The sequence below is a fragment of the Oncorhynchus tshawytscha genome, unplaced genomic scaffold (genome assembly GCF_018296145.1).
Source record: "Oncorhynchus tshawytscha isolate Ot180627B unplaced genomic scaffold, Otsh_v2.0 Un_contig_3034_pilon_pilon, whole genome shotgun sequence".
Taxonomy (NCBI): Eukaryota; Metazoa; Chordata; class Actinopteri; order Salmoniformes; family Salmonidae; genus Oncorhynchus; species Oncorhynchus tshawytscha.
The window spans coordinates 83,779-105,101 of NW_024609330.1; the positions used below are offsets into that span (position 1 = coordinate 83,779).

The window sequence follows — 21,323 nt, forward strand, 5'->3', positions numbered from 1 at the left end:
ATATCTGTTCCCGTCGGGGGGGTTCTTCTGTTCGTTGTGTTTGTCCCAGCGGCGGTGGGAATGGATTTGAAATCTCGCGATTGTTGGGACTTTAGAAGTTCCAGTGGAAAATGGCGCCCGTTGTGACGGGGTAAGTGTTGAAATTCAGAGCAACAAAAAATAAAAATATATATATATATATATATATATATGAAGGAAAGAACCGTTTAAAAAGTTCATTTTCTTTGTTTTTGGGTAACTTAAGTTTCCTAATCACTTTGTTACACTCGTTTTTGTTTACCAGATAGCTTTTAAAGTGCTTTATTAAATTGGCGTCGCGCACTTATTGCTACTTTTGTTCAATGTTAGTGCGGTGTTAGCTAGCCACAACGAAAAGCTAGCCAACTAAACTACCTCTTTTTTTTTTTATCCGCCAGTCATAATATATCTAACTATATTTTATTTATTTTAGCTACATTTTATGTCCAGATCACCTAGTCATTATGTATTTGCTGAGTTCAATTAAACAATGTTTTTTATATTTGTTCAATGTTGCCTATTTAATAATACTAATCATGTAAAGTAACAAAGACAGTATATTAGTCGCATTTGTCCGACAAAAAACGGGCAACAAAGTTAGTTTTTAACTTCACTGATTTGAATCGTTCACTTGCCACCTGCAGCATAAATCAAATATACTGTTTTGTTTTCATGGTAATACTCACCTGTTAATAGTCATGATGTTTTCAGATTGCTAGAATTGTGACAACTTTATGATTTAACTTTATCTAGTATAATGTGGAGCTGATAGAAAAGTACCTGTTTTGTTTACTTAAACAGGAAGTTTGGTGAGCAAGCTCCACCGCAGCGCCTGACGAGGTAAGGAAACGTTCCCACCACACGTTTCATAACTCATCAGTCTCATTTAAACGTGAGAAACGTCTAGCTTCCTCCTCCACAGCGTTTGTATTACTAAGGTGTAGAGCCACTTTGGGGCGGCAGCGTAGCCTAGTGGTTCGAGCATTGGACTAGTAACCGGAAGGTTGCGAGGTCAAACCCCGAGCTGACAAGGTACAAATCTGTCATTCTGCCCCTGAACAGGCACCCACAGGCACCCACGGAACAGGCACCCACTTAACCCACTATTCCTAGGCCGTCATTGAAAATAAGAATGTGTTCTTAACTGACTTGCCTAGTTAAATAAAGGTAAAATTAAAAATGATCCACATTCATTTCTTCCTCTTTGCCATAAGATTGATTTTACACCCGTTTCTATGTACACACCATTCATACTGCAAGTGTCTAAGAGCATGTATTTATTTTTATTTAACCAGGCAAGTCAGTTAAGAATAAATTCTAATTTACAATGACGGCCTACCGGGGTTAACTGCCTTGTTCAGGGGGCAGAAGCACAGATTTTTTTTACCTTGTCAGCTCGGGGATTCGATCTAGCAACCTTTCGGTTACTGGCCCAACACTCTAACCCCAAATTCTCCGTCGTATTTGACCGATGGTGTATACACCCTTGTTATTTCACCCAGTTCTATGGATCTTTACATAGTTGTGATATTACCTTGAATAAGCGTTGTCTGAACGCTTATTATATATATTTTTTATTTAAATGTAATCTTTAATTAACATTTTGCTCTATATAGCAGTGTACCCCCGGTGGCTCTGTACCCAGGTTCATCTTTGTGGCTCTGTACCCCGGTGCCTCTGTAGCGCTCTGTACCCCCGGTGCCTCTATGTGGCTCTGTACCCCCGGTGCCTCTATGTGGCTCTGTACCCCCGGTGCCTCTATGTGGCTCTGTACCCCGGTGCCTCTGTGTGGCTCTGTACCCCGGTGCCTCTGTGGCTGGCTCTGTACCCCGGTGCCTCTGTGGCTCTGTACCCCGGTGCCTCTGTGTCTCTGTACCCCGGTGCCTCTGTCTCTGTACCCCGGTGCCTCTTTGTGCCTCTGTACCCCGGTGCCTCTATGTGTCTCTATGTGCCTCTCTGTGGCTCTGTACCCCGGTGCCTCTATGTGGCTCTGTACCCCCTCGGTGCCTCTATGTGGCTCTGTACCCCGGTGCCTCTGTGTGTCTCTGTACCCCGGTGCCTCTGTGTGTCTCTGTACCCCGGTGCCTCTTTGTGCCTCTGTACCCCGGTGCCTCTGTGTCTCTTTGTGTCTCTATGTGTCTCTGTACCCCGGTGTCTCTGTACCCCGGTGCCTCTTTGTGTCTCTGTACCCCGGTGCCTCTATGTGTCTCTGTACCCCGGTGCCTCTTTGTGTCTCTGTGCCTCTATGTGGCTCTGCCTCTTTGTGTCTCTGTGCCTCTATGTGGCTCTGTACGTGCCTCTGTGCCTCTGTACCCCGGTGCCTCTTTGTGCCTCTGTACCCCGGTGCCTCTATGTGGCTCTGTACCCCGGTGCCTCTATGTGGCTCTGTACCCCCGGTGCCTCTATGTGACGTTGTCGACAGAACGTTGTTGTTTGATTCTGTTCAATAAATGTTGTCTGTACGTTGTGTGTGTTTCCCCCTATAGAGAGGCCATGAGAAACTACCTGAAGGAGAGGGGAGACCAGACCTTACTCATACTACACGCTAAAGTGGCACAGAAGTCTTACGGCAACGAGAAGAGGTCTGTATGAGAGAGAGAACGGTATTCATGGTGTCTCTGTATGAGAGAGAGAACGGTATTCATGGTGTCTCTGTATGAGAGAGAGAGAGAGAACGGTATTCAGGGTGTCTCTGTATGAGAGAGAGCGAGAGAACGGTATTCATGGTGTCTCTGTATGAGAGAGAGAACGGTATTCAGGGTGTCTCTGTATGAGAGAGAGAACGGTATTCATGGTGTCTCTGTATGAGAGAGAGAGAGAATGGTATTCATGGTGTCTCTGTATGAGAGAGAGAGAGAACGGTATTCATGGTGTCTCTGTATGAGAGAGAGAGAGAGAGAGAACAGTGTTCATGGTGTCTCTGTATGAGAGAGAGAACGATATTCATGGTGTCTCTGTATGAGAGAGAGAGAACAGTGTTCATGGTGTCTCTGTATGAGAGAGAGAACGGTGTTCATGGTGTCTCTGTATGAGAGAGAACGGTGTTCATGGTGTCTCTGTATGAGAGAGAGAGAACAGTGTTCATGGTGTCTCTGTATGAGAGAGAGAACGGTGTTCATGGTGTCTCTGTGAGAGAGAGAACGGTGTTCATGGTGTCTCTGTATGAGAGAGAGAACGGTGTTCATGGTGTCTCTGTATGAGAGAGAGAACGGTGTTCATGGTGTCTCTGTATGAGAGAGAGAACGGTGTTCATGGTGTCTCTGTATGAGAGAGAGAACAGTATTCATGGTGTCTCTGTATGAGAGAACGGTATTCATGGTGTCTCTGTATGAGAGAGAGACGGTATTCATGGTGGTATTCATGGTGTCTCTGTATGAGAGAGAGAGAACAGTGTTCATGGTGTCTCTGTATGAGAGAGAGAACGTGTTCATGGTGTTCATGGTGTCTCTGTATGAGAGAGAGAACGGTGTTCATGGTGTCTCTGTATGAGAGAGAGAGAACGGTGTTCATGGTGTCTCTGTATGAGAGAGAGAGGTATTCATGGTGTCTCTGTATGAGAGAGAACGGTATTCATGGTGTCTCTGTATGAGAGAGAGAACGGTATTCATGGTGTCTCTGTATGAGAGAGAGAGAGAACGGTATTCATGGTGTCTCTGTATGAGAGAGAGAGAACGGTATTCATGGTGTCTCTGTATGAGAGAGAGAACGGTATTCATGGTGTCTCTGTATGAGAGAGGGAGAACGGTATTCATGGTGTCTCTGTATGAGAGAGAGAGAACGGTATTCATGGTGTCTCTGTATGAGAGAGAGAACGGTATTCATGGTGTCTCTGTATGAGAGAGAGAGAGAGAGAAGTATTCATGGTGTCTCTGTATGAGAGAGAACAGTATTCATGGTGTCTCTGTATGAGAGAGAGAACGGTATTCATGGTGTCTCTGTATGAGAGAGAGAGAGTCTCTGTATGAGAGAGAGAACGGTATTCATGGTGTCTCTGTCTCTGATGAGAGAGAGAGAACGGTATTCATGGTGTCTCTGTATGAGAGAGAGAACGGTATTCATGGTGTCTCTGTATGAGAGAGAGAGAACGGTATTCATGGTGTCTCTGTATGTATGAGAGAGAGAACGGTATTCATGGTGTCTCTGTATGAGAGAGAGAGAACGGTATTCATGGTGTCTCATGAGAGAGAGAGAACAGTATTCATGGTGTCTCTGTATGAGAGAGAGAGAACGGTATTCATGGTGTCTCTGTATGAGAGAGAGAACGGTATTCATGGTGTCTCTGTATGAGAGAGAGAGAGAGAGAACGGTATTCATGGTGTCTCTCGGTATTGTGAGAGAGAGAGAGAGAGAGAACGTGTATTCATGGTGTCTCTGTATGAGAGAGAGAGAACGGTATTCATGGTGTCTCTCAGTATTCATGGTGTCTCTGTATGAGAGAGAACGGTATTCATGGTGTCTCTGTAAGAGAGAGAACGGTATTCATGGTGTCTCTCGGTATTCATGGTGTCTCTGTATGAGAGAGAGAGAACGGTATTCATGGTGTCTCTGTATGAGAGAGAGAGAACGGTATTCATGGTGTCTCTGTGAGAGAGAGAGAACGGTATTCATGGTGTCTCTGTATGAGAGAGAGAGAACGGTATTCATGGTGTCTCTGTATGAGAGAGAGAGAACGGTATTCATGGTGTCTCTGTATGAGAGAGAGAACGGTATTCATGGTGTCTGTATTCATGGTGTCTCTGTATGAGAGAGAACAGTATTCATGGTGTCTCTGTGTGAGAGAACGGTATTCATGGTGTCTCTGTGAGAGAGAGAACGGTATTCATGGTGTCTCTGTGAGAGAGAGAACGGTATTCATGGTGGTGTATTCATGGTGTCTCTGTATGAGAGAGAGAACGGTATTCATGGTGTCTCTGTATGAGAGAGAGAACAGTATTCATGGTGTCTCTGTATGAGAGAGAGAGAACGGTATTCATGGTGTCTCTGTATGAGAGAGAGAGAACGGTATTCATGGTGTCTCTGTGTGAGAGAGAGAACGGTATTCATGGTGTCTCTGTCTGAACGGTATTCATGGTGTTGAGAGAGAGAACGGTATTCATGGTGTCTCTGTGTATTCATGGTGTCTCTGATGAGAGAGAACGGTATTCATGGTGTCTCTGTATGAGAGAGAACGGTATTCATGGTGTCTCTGTGTGAGAGAGAGAACGGTATTCATGGTGTCTCTGTGAGAGAGAGAGAACTGTATTCATGGTGTCTCTAGTATTCATGGTGTCTTATGAGAGAGAGAACGGTATTCATGGTGTCTCTGATGGGTGTCATGGTGTCTCTAGTTGATAGTGTGTGTTCATGGTGTCCCTGTGTGTGTGTGTGTATTCATGGTGTCTGTAGTTGATGTGTGTGTGTATTCATGGTGTCTCTGTAGTTGATAGTGTGTGTGTATTCATGGTGCCTCTATAGTTGATAGTGTGTGTGTGTACCTGAAGGACTGATCTGTCTGTCCTGTAGGTTCTTCTGCCCTCCTCCTTGTATCTATCTGATGGGCTGATCTGTCTGTCCTGTAGGTTCTTCTGCCCTCCTCCTTGTATCTATCTGATGGGCTGATCTGTCCTGTAGGTTCTTCTGCCCTCCTCCTTGTATCTATCTGATCTGATAGGTTCTTCTGCCCTCCTCCTTGTATCTATCTGATGGGCTGATCTGTCTGTCCTGTAGGTTCTTCTGCCCTCCTCCTTGTATCTATCTGATGGGCTGATCTGTCTGTCCTGTAGGTTCTTCTGCCCTCCTCCTTGTATCTATCTGATGGGCTGATCTGTCCTGTAGGTTCTTCTGCCCTCCTCCTTGTATCTATCTGATGGGCTGATCTGTCCTGTAGGTTCTTCTGCCCTCCTCCTTGTATCTATCTGATGGGCTGATCTGTCCTGTAGGTTCTTCTGCCCTCCTCCTTGTATCTATCTGATGGGCTGATCTGTCTGTCCTGTAGGTTCTTCTGCCCTCCTCCTTGTATCTATCTGATGGGCTGATCTGTCTGTCCTGTAGGTTCTTCTGCCCTCCTCCTTGTATCTATCTGATGGGCTGATCTGTCTGTCCTGTAGGTTCTTCTGCCCTCCTCCTTGTATCTATCTGATGGGCTGATCTGTCCTGTAGGTTCTTCTGCCCTCCTCCTTGTATCTATCTGATGGGCTGATCTGTCCTGTAGGTTCTTCTGCCCTCCTCCTTGTATCTATCTGATGGGCTGTGGCTGGAAGAAGAAGACGGAGGAGATGGAGAGAGAGGGCTGTTCAGAGCAGGAGGCTCAGCCCTGTGCCTTTATAGGGATAGGAAACAGTGACCAGGAGATGCAGCAACTCAACATAGAGGGGAAGGTAAGGGACAACACACACACACACAGAGGGAGAGTCACACTGACACACACACACACTGACACACACAGACACGCTGACTGAAACCCACAATTTCCTCATTTTCTCTCCCCAGAATGTCTGCAAGGGTAAAACCGTGTGTCTACACACACACACACACACACACACACACACACACACACACACACACAGAGGCAGAACAGTGAAACCCCTCCCTCAGTCTTTCCTCACAGAACTTCTGCATCCTGTTTCCTCAAATAACTTCTCTTCTCGCAAAATACCTCCTTCTCTCTCTCCTTCTCTCTCTCCTTCTCTCTCTCCTTCTCTCTCCTTCTCTCTCTCTCCTTCTCTCTCCTTCTCTCTCTCTCCTTCTCTCTCCTTCTCTCTCTCTCCTTCTCTCTCTCTCTTCTCTCTCTCTCTCTCTCCTTCTCTCTCTCCTTCTCTCTCTCTCCTTCTCTCTCTCTCCTTCTCTCTCTCTCCTCTCTCTCTCTCTCCTCTCTCTCTCTCTCTCTCTCTCTCTCTCTCCTCCTTCTCTCTCTCTCCTCCTCTCTCTCTCTCTCCTCCTCTCTCTCCTCTCCTCCTTCTCTCTCTCTCCTCCTCTCTCTCTCCTTCTCTCTCTCTCCTTCTCTCTCCTCCTTCTCTCTCTCTCCTCCTTCTCTCTCTCCTCTCCTCCTTCTCTCTCCTCCTTCTCTCTCTCCTCTCCTCCTTCTCTCTCCTCCTCTCTCTCTCCTCCTCTCTCTCCTCCTCTCTCTCTCCTCCTCCTCCTTCTCCTCCCTCTCTCTCTCTCTCCTCCTTCTCTCCTCCTTCTCTCTCTCCTCTCCCTCTCTCTCTCCTCTCCTCTCTCTCTCTCTCCTCTCTCTCTCTCCTTCTCTCTCCTCCTTCTCTCTCCTCCTTCTCTCTCCTCCTCTCTCTCCTCCTCCTCTCCTCTCCTCCTTCTCCTCCTCCTTCTCTCTCTCCTCTCCTCCTTCTCTCTCCTCCTTCTCTCTCTCCTCTCTCCCTCCTCTCCTTCTCTCTCTCCTTCTCCTCTCCTCTCCTCTCCTTCTCTCTCCCTCCAGGACTTCTGCACAGCTAAGACTCTATACATCAGTGACAGTGACAAGAGGAAACACTTCATGCTGTCAGTCAAGATGTTCTATGGTAACAGTACAGACATAGGAGTCTTCCTTAGTAAGAGGATCAAAGTTATCTCTAAACCGTCCAAGAAGAAACAGTCTCTGAAGAACGCTGACCGTGAGTATGGAGAGGAACACACACACACACACATTTCCACAGCAATGGATAATAAAAGTGTATTAGAGTATCAGATATTATAAAATAGTTTTTTCTAATTTTTTAATTTTTTTTATAGGGTTCTATAGGGCTCTGGTCTAAAGTAGTGCACTATATATAGGGAATAGGGTTCTATAAGGCTCTGGTCTAAAGTAGTGCACTATATATAGGGAATAGAGCTCTGGTCTAAAGTAGTGCACTATATATAGGGAATAGAGCTCTGGTCTAAAGTAGTGCACTATATAGGGAATAGGGTTCTATAGGGCTCTGGTCTAAAGTAGTGCACTATATATAGGGAATAGGGTTCTATAAGGCTCTGGTCTAAAGTAGTGCACTATATATAGGGAATAGAGCTCTGGTCTAAAGTAGTGCACTATATATAGGAATAGAGCTCTGGTCTAAAGTAGTGCACTATATAGGGAATAGGGTTCTATAGGGCTCTGGTCTAAAGTAGTGCACTATATATAGGGAATAGGGTTCTATAGGGCTCTGGTCTAAAGTAGTGCACTATATATAGGGAATAGGGTTCTATAAGGCTCTGGTCTAAAGTAGTGCACTATATATAGGGAATAGAGCTCTGGTCTAAAGTAGTGCACTATATATAGGGAATAGAGCTCTGGTCTAAAGTAGTGCACTATATAGGGAATAGGGTTCTATAGGGCTCTGGTCTAAAGTAGTGCACTATATATAGGGAATAGGGTTCTATAGGGCTCTGGTCTAAAGTAGTGCACTATATATAGGGAATAGAGCTCTGGTCTAAAGTAGTGCACTATAATAGGGTTCTATAGGGCTCTGGTCTAAAGTAGTGCACTATATATAGGGAATAGGGTTCTATAGGGCTCTGGTCTAAAGTAGTGCACTATATATAGGGAATAGAGCTCTGGTCTAAAGTAGTGCACTATATAGGGAATAGGGTTCTATAGGGCTCTGGTCTAAAGTAGTGCACTATATATAGGGAATAGGGTTCTATAGGGCTCTGGTCTAAAGTAGTGCACTACATAGGGAATAGGTAACGGTTATTTGTAGAAGTCCAAATAGTCTACAAAATTGTATTTGAAAGGATTTTCAAATACCTGTGTTTGTTTTTTAAATACGTTAATATTCAACTACTTTTCATTTCAAATAAAAATATATCTGAATGCTTTAAGTGCATGTGGACGGTACTGAAAGGTTTTAAATAGTATTTGGACCCATCCGTCTCTCTCTCACACACAGGATGCTCTCACCACATTTAGAGAAGATTTGTGGTTACATAGAACACACACACACACAGACACACACACACACACACACACACACACACACGCGCTTGATGCGCAGTGGTACGGTTTTCCTGAGTGGTTTCGGGACAAAGGTCTTTTTTTACAAGCTCTGTCGTAACTCTGCCGGTTTTATTTGGCAATGATCAACTTCAAAGTGTGGTCTCTCTTTCATGATCTCTTTACGAATGCATATCTAACCTTCTCCCTCCCTACCCTCTCCCTCACTCCCTACCCTCTCCTCACTCCCTACCCTCTCCCTCCTCTACCCTCCCTACTCCCTACCCACTCCCTACCCTCTCCCTCACTCCCTACCCTCTCCCTCACTCCCTACCCTACCCTCTCCCTCACTCCCTACCCTCTCCCTCACTCCCTACCCTCTCCCTCACTCCCTACCCTCTCCCTCACTCCCTACCCTCTCCCTCCTCCCTACTCTCTCCCTCACTCCCTACTCTCTCCCTCACTCCCTACTCTCTCCCTCACTCCCCTACCCTCTCCCTCACTCCCTACCCTCTCCCTCACTCCCTACCCTCTCCCTCACTACTCACTACCCTCTCCCTCACTCCCTACCCTCTCCCTCACTCACTCACTACCCTCTCCCTCCTCACTGACCCTACCCTCTCCCTCACTCACTCACTCACTACCCTCTCCCTCTCACTCACTCACTCCCACTACCCTCTCCCTCCTCACTCACCCTACCCTCTCCCTCCTCACTCACTCCTACCCTCTCCCTCACTCACTCACCCTACCCTCTCCTCCTCACTCACTCCTACCCTCTCCTCACTCACTCACTACCCTCTCCCTCACTCCTCCTACCCTCTCCCTCACTCACTCACTACCCTCTCCCATCTCTCTCCCCCTACTCTCTCCTCACTCCCTACTCTCTCCCTCACTCCCTCCTCTCCCTCACTCCCTACCCTCTCCCTCCTCTCTCCCTACCCCTACTCCCTCCCCTACTCTCTCTCTCTTTCTCCCTACTCCCTCACTCCCTACCCTCTCCCTCACTCCCTACCCTCTCCCTCACTCCCTACCCTCTCCCTTCCCTACCCTCTCCCTCTCCCTACCCTCTCTCACCCCTACCCTCTCCCTCAGGGAGGGAACTCCCTACCCCTCCCTACCCACTCCCTACCCCTCCCTACCCACTCCCTACCCTCCCTCACTCCCTACCCCTCCCTCACTCCCTAGCCCTCTCCCCCTCCCTACTCCTCCCTCACTCCCTACCCTCTCCCTCACTCCCCTCCCTCCTCACTCCCCTCTCTCCCTCACTCCTCCCTACCTCTCCCTCCTCCTCACTACCCTCTCCCTCACTCACTCATTACCCTCACTCACTCACTCACTCCTCACTTCCCTCTCACTCACTCCTCCTACCCTCTCCCTCACTCCCACTACCCTCTCCCTCACTCACTCACTACCCTCTCCCTCACTCCTCACTACCCTCTCCCTCACTCCCTACCCTCTCCCTCACTCCCTACCCTCTCCCATCTCTCCCTCTCCCCCTCTCTCTCCTACTCTCCCTTCTCCCTCACTCCCTACTCTCTCCCTCACTCCCTACCCTCTCCCTCACTCCCTACCCTCTCCCTCACTCACTCCCTACCCTCTCCCTCTCTCCCTCTCTCTCTCTCCCCTACTCTCTCCCTCTCTCTTTCTCCCTACCCTCTCCCTCACTCCTCCCTACCCTCTCCCTCCTCCCTCTCTCTCCCTCACTCCCTACCCTCTCCCTCACTCCTACCCTCTCCCTCTCTCCCTACTCCCTCACCTCCCTACCCTCTCCCTCACTCCCTCTCTCTCTCCTCACTCACTACCCTCTCCCTCACTCACTCACTACCCTCTCCCTCACTCACTCACTACCCTCTCCCATCTCTCTCTCTCACTCCCTACCCTCTCTCTCTTTCTCCCTACTCTCTCCCTCTCTCTCTAGTGTGTATAGCGTCAGGGACCAAGGTTGCGTTGTTTAACCGGCTGCGTTCTCAGACCGTCAGTACCCGCTACCTACACGTGGAGGGAGGGAACTTCCATGCCAGTTCACAACAGTGGGGAGCCTTCTACATACACCTCTGTAGGTTACCCCTCCCTCCTCTCCTTCAGCCCCTCCCTTCCCTTCAGCGCCGCCCCCCTCTCTTCCCTTCAGCGCCGCCCCTCTCTTCCCTTCAGCGCCGCCCCTCTCTTCCCTTCAGCGCCGCCCCTCTCTTCCCTTCAGCGCCGCCCCTCTCTTCCCTTCAGCCCCGCCCCTCTCTTCCCTTCAGCCCCGCCCCTCTCTTCCCTTCAGCCCCGCCCCTCTCCCCTTCAGCCCCGCCCCTCTCTTCCCTTCAGCCCTCTTCCCTTCAGCCTGAACCCTCTCTTCCTCTCTTCCCTTCAGCCCCGCCCTCTCTTCCCTTTCTCTTCCCTTCAGCCCCGCCCTCTTCTTTCTCTTCCCTTCAGCCCCGCCCCTCTCTTCTCTTCCCTTCAGCCCAGCCCTCTCTTCTCTTTCTCTTCTCTTCCCATCAGCCCAGCCCCTCTCTTCTCTTCCCTTCGGCCCAGCCCCCTCTCTTCTCTTCCCATCGGCCCAGCCCCTCTCTTCTCTTCCCTCGGCCCAGCCCCTCTCTTCTCTTCCCATCGGCCCCGCCCCTCTCTTCTCTTCCTTCAGCCCAGCCCCTCTCTTCTCTTCTCTTCCCTTCGGCCCCGCCCCCCCTTCCCCTCTCTTCTCTTCTCTTCCCTTCGGCCCCGCCCCCTCTCTTCTCTTCCCTTACCCCGCCCCTCTCTTCTCTTCCTCTCTTCCCTTCGGCCCCGCCCCTCTCTTCTCTTCCCTTCGAGCCCAGCCCCTCTCTTCTCCCTTCGGCCCCGCCCCTCTCTTCTCTTCCCTTCGCCCAGCCCTCTCTTCTCTTCCTAGAGGCCCTCTCTTCTCTTCCCTTCGGCCCAGCCCCTCTCTTCTCTTCCTTCGGCCCAGCCCCGCCCCTCTCTTCCCTTCGGCCCTTCCCTTCGGCCCCTCTCTTCTCTTCCTTCGGCCCCGCCCCTCTCTTCTCTTCCTCGGGGCCCAGCCCTCTCTTCTCTTCCTTCGGCCCAGCCCTCTCTTCTCTTCCCTTCGGCCCAGCCTCTCTTCTCTTCTCTTCCCTTCGGGCCCCTCTCTTCTCTTCCCTTAGCCCCGCCCCCCTCTCTTCTCTTCCCTTCGGCCCAGCCCCTCTCTTCTCTTCCTTAGAGCCCCGCCCCTCTCTTCTCTTCCCTTCGCCCAGCCCCTCTCTTCTCTTCCCTTCGGCCCCGCCCCTCTCTTAACTCTTTCCTTCTCTTTCTTCCCTTCGGCCCAGCCCCCCCTCTCTTCCCTTAATTCTTCGGCCCATCTCTTCCTTCCCTTCGGCCCCGCTTCCTCTTCCCTTAGAGCCCGCCCCTCTCTTCTCTTCCTTAGGCCCAGCCCCTCTCTTCTCTTCCCTTCGGCCCAGCCCCTCTTCTCTTCCCTTGCCCCTCTCTTCCCTTGCCCAGCCCCGCCCCTCTTCCCTTCGGCCCTTTTCGGCCCAGAGGCCCCGCCCCTCTCCTCATTCTCCATTTCCTTAATATCTTCACTTTCCTCTAATAGCTTCCTCTGTCTTCCGTCTGAACTCTCTCTCCTCCTCTGTTTCAGCCAATCATGTTTCCCTGTTAATTATGCTGCATTGCCATGGTGATGTTGAAGTCAATGCCACCAAGACAAGACTTCAGATAAAGATGTATAGCATAGAGGGTCGTTACAGTAACTACATAGAGGGTCGTTACAGTAACTACATAGAGGGTCGTTACAGTAACTACATAGAGGGTCGTTACAGTAACTACATAGAGGGTCGTTACAGTAACTACATAGAGGGTCGTTACAGTAACTACATAGAGGGTCGTTACAGTAACTACATAGAGGGTCGTTACAGTAACTACATAGAGGGTCGTTACAGTAACTACATAGAGGGGCGTTACAGTAACTACATAGAGGGGCGTTACAGTAACTACATAGAGGGGCGTTACAGTAACTACATAGAGGGGCGTTACAGTAACTATATGTAGATGTATAGCATCATAGTGGGTTGTTATAGTAACTATATAGTGGGTTGTTATAGTAACTATATAGAGGGTTGTTATAGTAACTATATAGAGGGTCGTTATAGTAACTATATAGAGGGTCGTTGTAGTAACTATATATAGAGGGTCGTTGTAGTAACTATATAGAGGGTCGTTATAGTAACTATATATAGAGGGTCGTTGTAGTAACTATATATAGAGGGTCGTTGTAGTAACTATATATAGAGGGTCGTTATAGTAACTATATATAGAGGGTCGTTATAGTAACTATATATAGAGGGTCGTTATAGTAACTATATAGAGGGTCGTTATAGTAACTATATAGAGGGTCGTTATAGTAACTATATATAGAGGGTCGTTATAGTAACTATATATAGAGGGTCGTTATAGTAACTATATATAGAGGGTCGTTATAGTAACTATATATAGAGGGTCGTTATAGTAACTATATATAGAGGGTCGTTATAGTAACTATATAGTGGGTTGTTATAGTAACTATATATCGACTCCATTATGGTAGGGCTGATTTCTGTTATTAACTGTGTTTCCTACAGTAATAACTATATAGAGGGTCGTTATAGTAACTATGACTCTCTCCCTATAGTGGAGGAGGAAGAGCCGGAAGGGGAGGAGTTTGCGGTGAGGGATGGATACATCCACTATGGTCAGACTGTCAAACTGGTCTGTTCTGTCACTGGTATGGCGCTGCCTAGACTGGTACGTACCAACGTGTCTCACCTCTCTACCTACAGGTCTGTCTGTCTCCTGTTCCTACATATTCACCTCTCTACCTACAGGTCTGTCTGTCTCCTGTTCCTACATATTCACCTCTCTACCTACAGGTCTGTCTGTCTCCTGTTCCTACATATTCACCTCTCTACCTACAGGTCTGTCTGTCTGTCTCCTGTTCCTACATATTCACCTCTCTACCTACAGGTCTGTCTGTCTGTCTCCTGTTCCTACATATTCACCTCTCTACCTACAGGTCTGTCTGTCTCCTGTTCCTACATATTCACCTCTCTACCTACAGGTCTGTCTGTCTGTCTCCTGTTCCTACATATTCACCTCTCTACCTACAGGTCTGTCTGTCTCCTGTTCCTACATATTCACCTCTCTACCTACAGGTCTGTCTGTCTCCTGTTCCTACATATTCACCTCTCTACCTACAGGTCTGTCTGTCTCCTGTTCCTACATATTCACCTCTCTACCTACAGGTCTGTCTGTCTCCTGTTCCTACATATTCACCTCTCTACCTACAGGTCTGTCTGTCTCCTGTTCCTACATATTCACCTCTCTACCTACAGGTCTGTCTGTCTGTCTCCTGTTCCTACATATTCACCTCTCTACCTACAGGTCTGTCTGTCTGTCTCCTGTTCCTACATATTCACCTCTACCTACAGGTCTGTCTGTCTCCTGTTCCTACATATTCACCTCTCTACCTACAGGTCTGTCTGTCTCCTGTTCCTACATATTCACCTCTCTACCTACAGGTTTGTCTGTCTCCTGTTCCTACATATTCTCAGGTGATGTGTGATAGATAAGCAGGGTGTGTCCTCTCTCACCTCCTCCCCAGGTGATGTGTGATAGATAAGCAGGGTGTCTCTCACCTCCTCCCCAGGTGATGTGAGATAGATAAGCAGGGTGTGTCATCTCTCACATCCTCCCCAGGTGATGTGTGATAAGCAGGGTGTCTCTCACCTCCTCCCCAGGTGATGTGTGATAAGCAGGGTGTCTCTCACCTCCTCCCCAGGTGATGTGTGATAAGCAGGGTGTCTCTCACCTCCTCCCCAGGTGATGTGTGATAAGCAGGGTGTCTCTCACCTCCTCCCCAGGTGATGTGTGATAGAGCAGGGTGTCTCATCTCCTCCCCAGGTGATGTGTGATAAGCAGGGTGTCTCTCACCTCCTCCCCAGGTGATATGTGATAAGCAGGGTGTCTCTCACCTCCTCCCCAGGTGATGTGTGATAAGCAGGGTGTCTCTCACCTCCTCCCCAGGTGATGTGTGATAAGCAGGGTGTCTCTCACCTCCTCCCAGGTGATGTGTGATAAGCAGGGTGTCCTCACCTCCTCCCCAGGTGATGTGATAAGAGGGTGTCTCATCTCCTCCCCAGGTGATGTGTGATAAGCAGGGTGTCTCTCACCTCCTCCCCAGGTGATGTGTGATAAGAGGGTGTCTCTCACCTCCTCCCCAGGTGATGTGTGATAAGCAGGGTGTCTCTCACCTCCTCCCCAGGTGATGTGATGATAAGCAGGGTGTCTCTCACCTCCTCCCCAGGTGATGTGTGATAAGCAGGGTGTCTCTGACCTCCTCCCCAGATGATGTGTGATAAGCAGGGTGTCTCTGACCTCCTCCCCAGATGATGTGTGATAAGCAGGGTGTCTCTCACCTCCTCCCCAGGTGATGTGTGATAAGCAGGGTGTCTCTCACCTCCTCCCCAGGTGATCCGTAAGGTGGACAAGCAGACAGCGTTGATGGATGCAGACGACCCAGTGTCTCAGCTCCACAAGTGTTCCTTCTACCTGAAAGACACCGAGAGAATGTACCTCTGTCTCTCACAGGAGAGAATCATTCAGTTCCAGGTACACACACACACACACACACACAGACTGATGGACCCACACTCATACACACACACACACAGACTGATGGACCCACACTCATACACACACACACACACAGACTGATGGACGCACACTCATACACACACAAACACACACACACACTCCTAGCCCCTTGTAGATCGTAGCCAGGTTTGTGGTATCTGGTAATAGCTCTTCCCAGCCGTCTGTTCAGCTAAAATCAGAGTTTCTTATTGGATCACTAGTTCATCTAGTCCCTCCCTGTTTAATGAGGGTTTCTTATTGGCCCACTAGTTCATCTAGTCCCTCCCTGTTTAATGAGGTTTCTTATTGGACCACTAGTTCATCTAGTCCCTCCCTGTTTAACCATTGGTTTCGGTCGTTGTCTTCTGGTTGGTTTCTGGTTAATTCCACCCTGCTCAGATGGCATTGTTATGTGCATCTCATTTGCATACACCCACACCCTGCCCCCCAAATAAGACCAGTAAGGAGATGATAAATGACAGATTTGCATATCTCCTTCCCCAGGCCACGCCCTTTCTCAGGCCACACCCTTCCCCAGGCCACGCCCTTCCCCAAAGAGACCAGGTCTGTGTTCGGTACGTTGTGGGACGCTCGGTACGTTGTGGGACGCTCGGTACGTTGTGGGGACGCTCGGTACGTTGTGGGACGGGACGTTGTGGGACGCGGTACGTTGTGGGACGCTCGGTACGTTGTGGGACGCTCGGTACGTTGTGGACGCTGTGGGACGCTGGGGTATGCGTTGTGGGACGCTCGGTACGTTGTGGGACGCTCGGTACGTTGTGGGACGCCGGTAGCGTTGTGGGACGCTCGGTACGTTGTGGGACGCTCGGCGTTGTGGGGCGTTGTGGGGACGTTCGGGATGCGTTGTACGTTGTGGGGCGTTGGTACGTTGTGGGGACGTTCGGTACGTTGTGGGGACGTTCGATGGGACGTTGTGGGGACGTTCAGCGTTGAACTGAAGCGGTGTTGTACTGAACGACCAGTCTGTTTGTTTAAACAGGGAGGGGTTGTGGGTTGGGGAATGCTGTCCGCATGGCCACTCCCCTTTTAAAAATTACTCCACTCATTTCTTCAAGCAACACCTCACCACAGTTCAAACCCCGAGCTGACAAGGTACAAATCTGTCGTTCTTTCCCTGAACAGGCAGTTAACCCACTGTTCCTAGGCCATCATTGAAAATAAGAATTTGTTCTTAACTGACTTGCCTAGTTAAATAAAGGTTATATATATTTTAAAAACACCCACCAAGCAGGAGCGAAGTGTGTTCAAGGACGTTTTGGGGAAACATGTCGATCAGTACAAACGGTTCCGCATCTTAGCCAACGTTAACTCCAACTGAAGGCACCTCAGTAATGCGATAATAAACTACTAATTAGCTTATCTCCTCCCCCAGGCCATGCCGTACCCCAAAAAAGACCTGTACGGAGGTACATGACTAATTAGCATATCTCCTCCCCCAGGCCACGCCCTGCCCCAAAAAGACCACTATGGATGTAAATGACTAATTAGCATATCTCCTCCCCCAGGCCACGCCCTTCCCCAAAAAGACCACTATGGATGTAAATGACTAATTAACATATCTCCTCCCCCAGGCCACGCCTTTCCCCAAAAAAGACCACCTATGGATGTAAATGACTAATTAACATACCTCCTACCCCCCAGGCCACGCCTGCCCCACACAAAAGACCACTATGGATGTAAATGGTCCTCCTTAACATACATCATCAGGCCAGGTACACACTTTCCCCACAAAAACCACATGGATGTAAATGACTAATTAACATATCTCTCTCCCCAGGCCACCCCCTAACCCCAAAGAGCCCAGTAAAGAGATGATAACCCCTCGATGGAGCCTCCTGGACCATCATCAGTACAGACAAGGCAGAGTACACCTTCTATCAGGGGATGGGTCCTGTACCCTGTCCTGTTACACTGGTCCCTGTGGTGGAGAGTCTGCAGGTACACACACACACCTACACCTTCTACCAGGGGATGGGTCCTGTACCCTGTCCTGTTACACCGGTCCCTGTGGTGGAGAGTGCAGGTACACACACACACACCTAAACACACACACACCTACACCTAACCCCTCTGTTTCTACCAGTTGAATGGATGGGTCCACTAACCCCCTGTCCTGAATTGGAGGGACAGGACCCACACTAACCCCTCTGTTGTCCCTGAATGGTGGAGGACCCACACTAAGTTGTCTCTAGTTGAAGGTGGAGGGGACACCCACACTAACCCTCTGTTGTCCTAGTTGAATAAACACCCACACTAACCCCTCTGTTGTCTCTAGTTGAATGGTGGAGGGGACAGGACCCACACTAACCCCTCTGTTGTCTCTAGTTGAATGGTGGAGGGGACAGGACCCACACTAACCCCTCTGTTGTCTCTAGTTGAATGGTGGAGGGGACAGGACCCACACTAACCCCTCTGTTGTCTCTAGTTGAATGGTGGAGGGGACAGGACCCACACTAACCCCTCTGTTGTCTCTAGTTGAATGGTGGAGGGGACAGGACCCACACTAACCCCTCTGTTGTCTCTCTAGTTGAATGGTGGAGGTGACAGGACCCACACTAACCCCTCTGTTGTCTCTCTAGTTGAATGGTGGAGGGACAGGACCCACACTAACCCTCTGTTGTCTCTCTAGTTGAATGGTGGAGGTGACAGGACCCACACTAACCCCTCTGTTGTCTCTCTAGTTGAATGGTGGAGGGGACAGGACCCACACTAACCCCTCTGTTGTCTCTCTAGTTGAATGGTGGAGGTGATGTGGCCATGTTGGAGCTGACGGGACAGAACTTTGCTCCAGATCTCCGAGTCTGGTTTGGAGATATCGAGGCTGACACCATGTACAGGTAAGCTGTTGTGTGAGTGACAGAGAGATGGCTGGCATGGTAACGCAGGTATCGTGTTACCGTGGTAACTGTATAATCTCGTAATTGAAGATTATTGATGAAGACTGTCATGAAAATACAATTATTAAAACGGTTATTTTATTTGTTTGTTTTTCTATGAACTCAATTTTTGAGAGGACAGACTTGACCCAAAAGCAGTAAAAATGTAAAAGTGAGGTACCAACCACAGTCACAACTGATATCCGGAGAGACCAGAGGAGGCTAACCTGACCCGTTTTTAAAATTGTTGTTAAGTTAACAAACGACTGACTGAAGACTGATGACATGCGGTCGAGTCTTGAGTTTCCGTGGTGCGGACTCCACAACGTGGCGGATCTCGTGGTGAATCTGTCTTTTGTCTAACCCCTTCTGTCCCAGGTGTGGAGAGAGCGTGCTCTGTGTGGTGCCTGACATCTCCGCCTTCAGAGAGGGGTGGCGCTGGGTCCGTCAGCCCGTCCAGGTGCCCGTCACCTTGGTCCGCAACGACGGAGTCATCTACTCCACGGCCCTCACCTTCACCTATACCCCAGAACCAGGCCCTCGGCTTCACTGCAGCGCTGCCGGAGCCATCCTCCAGACCCACAGTCACAGTATCTCCTCTTCGTCCTCATCCTCGCCTTCCTCAGGGAGTCTGGGGATGGGAGGTTTAGGGGTTGGCGGAAGGACAGACGGGCTACGGGATTGGCCAAGGGGAGGGTCAACCAATAGCGTTGGGTTGTTGTCGGGTTCATCGGTGATGTCAGTATCGTCATAGCAGCGGGGAAGTGTGTGTGGGGGGGAGGTGAGAGGCTCATGGACCTGCTTTGAAACCACCCTCGCTCGCTCAAGGACTCTTTGGAAAGAGAGCGATTTGAGTTGAAGAGGAGAAGAGAAGAAGAGAGATGAGGTTCTGATGAAAGACGGACCTGGAAGGAGGGGGATCCCCTCTCTCTGGCGCCCCCGTGTGGTCAGTTGTGGACATGACACTGCTGCCTGGGAGAGGTTTCACCTCCAGGATGACACAATAACTAGGAGCCCTTTTTATACATTTGTTAGAGAACAACTTTTTTTATTTTCAACACTCACAATTTCTACAAAGTTTAGATAATTATTTTGACCCACAACAAAGGGCTTGGTAATGATGGAGATATCACTCGTGTGCAGAGAAACGTCATTATTGTTTTATGGGTGAAACATTTATAATAGTAACAATTTTTACGGACCAAGGAATATTATTATTATTATTTTATTCTTTATGATATTTTATAAGCTTTAGCCGAGGTACATTTTCAAATGTTGTTTTTTGTACTATAACGTTTTAGGGAGTACACTTTTTTTGTTACCAAATAGTTTTTTTTTCTCCATTTGAGAGAGAGAGAGAACTCTGAGGAGATTGAGTAACATGATTCAGGCTGCGTCTCAATCGGCTAAAAAACTGGATTCCTCCCTTTATTAGTGTGAAAGAGTGACGCGACCTCGTGGTGCTTTGTGCAAGTCTTAAAGTCTGGAAAAGGTCAGGGTTGTAGTTATCTGAATAGGGCAAGAGTTGAACAAGTGAAAGCAAACTCGAAAGTAGGTTCTCTCTCTCTCTCTCTACCCCATCTCTTCCACCTTCTCTGTCCTGTCCGGATTAAGGAGAGGAAATTAGGAGGAAGGGAGGAAGGAAGCCATTTTGAGACGGTTAACATGCACCCCGTAATCTCAGCCAGTTTCTATAGCAACCTTAAATCTTCCTGGCCAATCGCCTTAAATTGATCAGTCTCTCACCAGACCTTTTCAGAAGAAACGAAAGAAAGATATCTTTTTTTCTTTTCTTTTTATGATGTGTGTGTGTATATATAAGGTTGTCGTTTTCCGAAACTGTTCTAAGAGTGTTTGGTCGACACTCGTCAAGCCAAGGCCTGGGAATGTCTCATCATGTCGTTGGTCTCTGTCTCTCAAATGACACCTGATTTCATAAATAGTGCACTACTTTAGACCAGGGCTCTCCTATGGGGGATCCTAAAAAAGGGAATTGGAGTACCGTTTGGGATGCAGAAGTTGGTTTTTACACTACCGTTCGGCCTCATTCCCAATTCGGCTCCTAGCATCTTGCCCCTAGTAGACGTTTGTGTAAATCTGAGAGGATTGTACAGGTATTACCAATATGGTAATCACCCCTGTGGCCTTCTAGGCTTCGGGTAATTCATGCCATTTTTGATGACTTAGTGCATACTATCTAGGGGTCATTTGCTTACCTAGTGCACGCTATCTAGGGGCTAGGGATTGGTTTGGGACTGGACACTTTCAAGCAGCTCCCCCCTCTTATCTATCTAATGAAGCCGTAGCATCAAACAGAAAATCACTTGCGTCGCTAAGCTGATAGCCCCACTACACTGTAAATGTCATTCGCTAAAGCTTCATTGGAATTCAATTGGCTAAGCTAATGGCTAATGCTACAATGTAATTCTATGAGTGAAGCTAAGCTGAAGCTAATGCTACTGTGTCGTTCTATTTTAGTGAAGCTAAGCTAACGCTAAGCTAAGCTACAATGTAAGTCTGGTAGTGAAGCTAATGCTAATATGTAATTAATGTCACTTGGCTCTACGGCTAAACTTAATTATTGAAATCACGATGCCTTTAAAAAACAATAAAAAACACTCCCTAGCAAGAGACTGTTTTCTGTCTCACCACTGTCTGTTTTCTCACAAAGTAGTCTCTCTCACGCCACATTTTTAGGTAGCCTACCAGTCGGTGTGTTTTTTTTTTTAATTTTCATTTTTGTTCATCACGAGGGAATCATTTTTCCCTATGTTCAGCATACAACTACAATGTTTTCCCTCCACTGTAGAAAAAAAAAAAAAAACGGTTATTGAAACGATTGCCAAAAATATGTGTGTCCCATCTTTGTTGTGGGTCAACAGGTGGACCTGTTCACCTGTTGCTCACCT

General features: G+C 48.5%; 1 protein-coding gene across 1 annotated transcript; it reads left to right on the forward strand.

Moving 5' to 3' along the window:
* Window positions 1–19,596, forward strand: LOC121844609 (recombining binding protein suppressor of hairless-like). Its single transcript, XM_042314892.1, has 12 exons — window positions 1–130; window positions 820–858; window positions 2,505–2,600; window positions 6,209–6,374; window positions 7,427–7,601; window positions 10,818–10,955; window positions 13,518–13,630; window positions 15,353–15,493; window positions 16,978–17,014; window positions 17,358–17,476; window positions 18,272–18,375; window positions 18,793–19,596. Exons 1-12 carry the CDS (start codon window positions 111–113, stop codon window positions 19,166–19,168), a joined length of 1,524 nt encoding a protein of 507 aa, XP_042170826.1. The 5' UTR covers window positions 1–110; the 3' UTR covers window positions 19,169–19,596.
* Window positions 19,597–21,323: the final 1,727 nt, after the last annotated feature.

Bases quoted from the DNA above. Each gene is read 5' to 3' on its own strand.
- LOC121844609 (XM_042314892.1), top strand. From the start codon at position 111: ATGGCGCCCGTTGTGACGGG. The intron at 859-2,504 runs GTAAGGAAACGT...TTCCCCCTATAG, and splicing joins CCACCGCAGCGCCTGACGAG to AGAGGCCATGAGAAACTACC. The intron at 13,631-15,352 runs GTACGTACCAAC...CCTCCTCCCCAG, and splicing joins GTATGGCGCTGCCTAGACTG to GTGATCCGTAAGGTGGACAA.